Here is a 4,457-nt window from a genome sequence, read left to right as displayed (position 1 = left end):
ATGCCGCCTGTGGGCCAGCCGATCGAATCTTCAATGTCCATGTGTCGTCTAGTGACGTGCATGGCGCCCCAGGCTACAGTCTACAGGCATTCTACGCGGGATGCTTAGACCAGAATGCGAGGACAAGTTCGAACACCTCGTCGGGCAGCGGCGTGCGCGCGGCGCTGCTCTTGAGGCGCTGCGACCGGGTCCGCACCGCGCCCTCCAGGGGCCGGAGGGGCGGGGTTCCAAAGAGACGCACGAGGCTCGGCGGCGCCGTTGCGCGGCCGGCGAGAGTGAGGTGCCTTAGCGTGAGAAGTTTGACCGACGGTTCCCGAACGAATTTTTTCCACGAACCCGCGGAGCTCACGTCCGCGAGAAGATCGACGATGAACGTAGGACATCGAGGATCAAACTGCGCAATCGCCTGTGCATCATGTTCACAATTATCGCGAAGATCAGGATCAGCCCCGTGTTTCAGAAGCAGGCAAAACATGTCAACGTTGGTACAGCCGTTGTCGCAAAGGACATGAAGGGGCGTTTCTAGTTTGTTGTCACGCGCCTGAGCGTTGACGTGTGCACCATGCGCCAGGAGGAGCTCGGTGACTTCCACGAAGACTTTTTGAATTTCAGGCATCTCATCTACCTCAGGTACCGAGATTAATTCAGCGGTGAAGTGTAAGGCTGACCAATCGTCGTCGTCAACCCTATTCGGGTCGGCGCCGCGCTCGAGTAACCGACGAACGACTTTAAGATACTCAGGCCAACGATTGAAGCTCTCATCCTCGAGGTTGCAACTACATATTGCCATTTCAAGGAGCGTCTCCCCCTCGTGATGATCATCGATGCTGTCGCCGGCGTCTAGGGCGCGCTCAACTGAATTCAGGTCCTGCCTTTCGATAGCTGCGCATATGGCTACGGAGAGGACCATGGCCACCGGTTCGCGGCGCTCGACGCGCGCGGTGCGAGGCGGCCGACGCGCGCGGGCTGCCCAAAACCTCGATCGAGAGGTTCAATTAGCTCAAGTTGAAAAGTGCAACGGTTCGTCTTAGCCCGCTCGAGGAAGATTTCAGGCTGGGGCCCGGGTGGACCTGGGCTGCCTCCCGCCCGATCGTCGAACATGGCGGAGAAGCGGCGGTCGTTGCTCGTCGACGAGCGCCTGGGCGAGACCGAATGGGGCCGCATGATCCGGTCCCAGGTCACCGTCAACCAGTACGACCAGGGGGAGTCGATCCGCTACGAGAAGGAGACGTTCACGCGCTGGATCAACGCGCGCCTCGCGGCGGCGCCGCCCCCGCTGCGGAACGACGTCGTCGTCGGCGACCTCTTCCTGGACCTGCGGGACGGGCTCGTCCTCTACTACCTCGTGGCGCTGCTGAGCAACCGCGCGTCGGCGGCCGTCGGCCGGCCGCAGGTGGGTCTGGGGTCCATCATCGCGATGCACAACGTGGGCCTCGTCCAGAAGTACCTCATGCGCTTCCTCACGAACGAGCGCCAGCAGCTCCCGGACGCGTCCCACGTCGTCGAGGGCAAGCCCATCGCCGTGCTCTCGCTCATCTGGTGGATCATCAGCCACCACACGGCCGACGGCTTCGACGGCGACCCCCAGGCCGTGCGCTGCGCCATCCTAGGCTGGGCGACGCGCCGCTGCGCGCGCGCGGGCCTCGTCCCCGAGGCGCTGGAGCAGCCCGGCGGCGCCGGTGCGACGGGCTCGAAGGCGAGGCGCAAGGGGCCCGCGGGCTACTTCTCGCTCTCCGAGGATCGCGTCCGCGACGGCCGCGTCTTCCTCGCGCTGCTCCACGCCACGGACCCGAACCGCTTCCCCTACGACCCGACGGACGACGTGCGGCGCAACATCTCCAAGGCCTTCGAACGCGCGCGGTCCGCGTACGAGGTGCCCGTGTTGCTCGACGCGGCCGACGAGGGCTGCATGAGGCAGGAGCCCCTCGTGCTCACGTACCTCAGCGAGCTCCGGGCGGCGCTGCCGGCGCGCTGCGCCGCCCCGAAGCGCGCGGGCACGGTGAACGCGCCGCCGACGTGGCCGCCGCGGCGCCTCGGCGCGCTCGCGCGCCACGTCGCGGACCCCTGGGCCGAGGAGTGCCTCCGGGAGCGCGGCGGCTGGGTCGGCGACGTCGAGCGCATGTACCCCTACCGGCCGACGCGCCACGTCTTCGTCGCCGCGGCCGCGGCGCTGCTCAAGGACGCGCTGGCCTTCGAGGAGAAGCTCGGCGACGAGCGCGACCCGCGGACGATGCGGCGGCGCCAGGCGTTCCTCTCGCTCATCAAGCAGGTCGCGGAGCCGGGCAATTTACGGCGCATGTGGACGGCGCGGGAGGACGGGAGCCTCGAGGCGCTCCAGGCGGCGCTGAAAGACGCGGGCGTCGGCGACGGCCGGGACCGCGAGGCGCTCGCGCGGCTCCTCCTCGACCCGAACGTGCTGGGCGACGCGCCGGACGCGGCGAGCCCCCTGAGCCCGCGGGCGCTGGCGTCGTCCTTGTTCGGGTCCCCGGGCGGCGGCGGCGGCGACACGGCCGTCGCGGACGTCGCGGCGCGGATCTCGTTGCCGCTCGCGCGGCGCGGTTTGGGCAAGTACGCGCGGCTCGTCGCCGGCCGCGCGCGCGAGCTCTGGTCCGCGCGCGAGGCCGGCGGCGTCGCCGGCGTCGAGAGGGAGCTCGAGGAGGACCCGGCCTTCGGGCTGAGCGAGGCGAGCGAGCGGGGGGTGCTGGCGTCGATGCTGCTGAACCCGACGGCGCTCCCCTTCCGGAGCGATTTGCAGGCGGAGCTGCGGGCCGCGGGGCTCGGCGACTTCTGCGGCCTGGCGGCGAAGCACGAGCTGCAGCTCTGCGCCGCGCGCGACTACGGCGGCGCGTCCGCGGTCGCCGCGGCGGCGAAGCGCTACGCGGCGCGGGATCCCTTGGACCGCGAGGCCTGCGGCGACGACGCGCGCCTGGCCCGGTTCGCGGCGCTGGTCTGCGACGCGCGCCACGTGTTGGGCGCGCGGCGGCGCTTCGACGAGACCGCCGCGGCGCCGCCGCCGCTGCGCGCGGCCGCGGCGCTCGTCTGGGCGCGCGCGCGCGCGCGCCGCGGCCTCGCGCTCGTGCGCCTCGCGATGCAGCGGCGCCGCGCGGGGCCGCCGGAGAGCCCCGTGCTGGGCACGGAGTCGGCGCGCGTGCTCCTCGCCGTGCTCGCGGCGCTGGACCCGGCGGGCGCGCGGCCGTGTGGAACTCGACTACTGGTCTGGGGGGGTCCCGCCAAACTTCGGAACTCTCGAGCTCGGCTACATCGACGTCGATTCGGCCGATTTTTGGACGAATCGATGGCTCTCGTCGAGTTCTCGAAGCACGGCCGAAGACCCCGCGTCGCAACTTTCGCACATTGACGTCGGGTTGAAGATTTGAGTTCCGCGCAGGCGCGCGCCGCGGCGACTACGACGCGTGCACGAAGGCGCGCGGCTCCAAGAAGGAGCGCCGCGAGTTCGCCTTCGCGCGCGCGCGCGCGAACTACGGCGTGCCCGAGCTCGACGCGTCGGACCCGCGCTTCTCCCACCTCACGGAGGCCCAGGACGCGCTGGGGCTCTACGTCTCGGAGCTCGCGGCGGCCGCCGGCGCGGCGGGCGCGGTCGGGAGCAAGCGCGGCGGCTGGCGCCGCATCCCCGCCGACGACGTGCTCGGCGACCCCGGCGACTACAGCCGCCAGTTGCTGCACTTTTCGCGCGCGTCGCTCCACGCCGGCGGCGACCTCGACGGCGAGGCCCTCGAGGAAGCCAAGGCCGCGGTCTTCGACGCGGCGGACGTCTCGCAGGCCTTCGCGTCCGGCGCGGGACTGCTCGCGTTGTTAGCGGCGCTCGACGCCTACGCCCCGGCCCGGGCCGACGCCGCCGCGGCGCGGCCCTGCCCCGCGCCGACGGGCGACGGCCTGTGTGGAATTCAACCACTGGTTTGGGTGGTCCTGACCAAACTTGAGAATTCTCTAGCTCGGTCACATCGAAGTCGATTCGGCTGATTTTTGGACGAATCGATTGCTCTCGTCGAGTTCTCGAAGCACGGCCGAAGAGGTTGCGTCGAAACTGTCGCGTACGATCACATTGAAGTCGAGTTGAATATTTGAATTCCACACAGGCGACGGCGACGCGGATCGCAAGGCCGCGGTCGACCACGCGGCGGCAACGTGGGGCACGCCGAGCACGCCGCTCCTCGACGACGGCGACGACGAGTTCGTCACGTCCCTCGACCTCGACGAGGTCGAGCGCGACGACCGCGACGGCCCGGACATTGCGAAGCGGTCGGCGTCCGGCGACTCGGACGACGCGGCGCCGCGGCCGCCGCGGACCAAGCCCACGGGCGAGCGCCTCGAGGCCTTCCTCACGGAGCTCATCCTGCGGCTGCCCGACGAGGCCCTGGACGCCGCCCGGGCGCCGGGCCCGTCCGCGGCGCGGGCCGCGGCGCCGCCGGCGGACGCGACGGCGCGGTACCTGGCGT

General features: G+C 70.3%; 1 protein-coding gene across 1 annotated transcript; it reads left to right on the top strand.

Annotated features, from left to right (window-relative positions):
• Positions 1–1,099: 1,099 nt before the first annotated feature.
• On the top strand, positions 1,100–3,981 carry AURANDRAFT_71642 (hypothetical protein; the record flags this gene model as incomplete). Its single annotated transcript, XM_009038838.1, has 2 exons — positions 1,100–3,197; positions 3,389–3,981. The coding sequence occupies 2 exons, from the start codon at positions 1,100–1,102 to the stop codon at positions 3,979–3,981; spliced, it is 2,691 nt and encodes an 896-aa protein (XP_009037086.1).
• Between the last annotated feature and the right edge of the window lie 476 nt (positions 3,982–4,457).

This window comes from Aureococcus anophagefferens, assembly GCF_000186865.1.
Source record: "Aureococcus anophagefferens unplaced genomic scaffold AURANscaffold_9, whole genome shotgun sequence".
Taxonomy (NCBI): domain Eukaryota; class Pelagophyceae; order Pelagomonadales; family Pelagomonadaceae; genus Aureococcus; species Aureococcus anophagefferens.
Note: the sequence above shows the minus strand (reverse complement) of the source record. Positions and strands in the feature narration are given on the sequence as shown.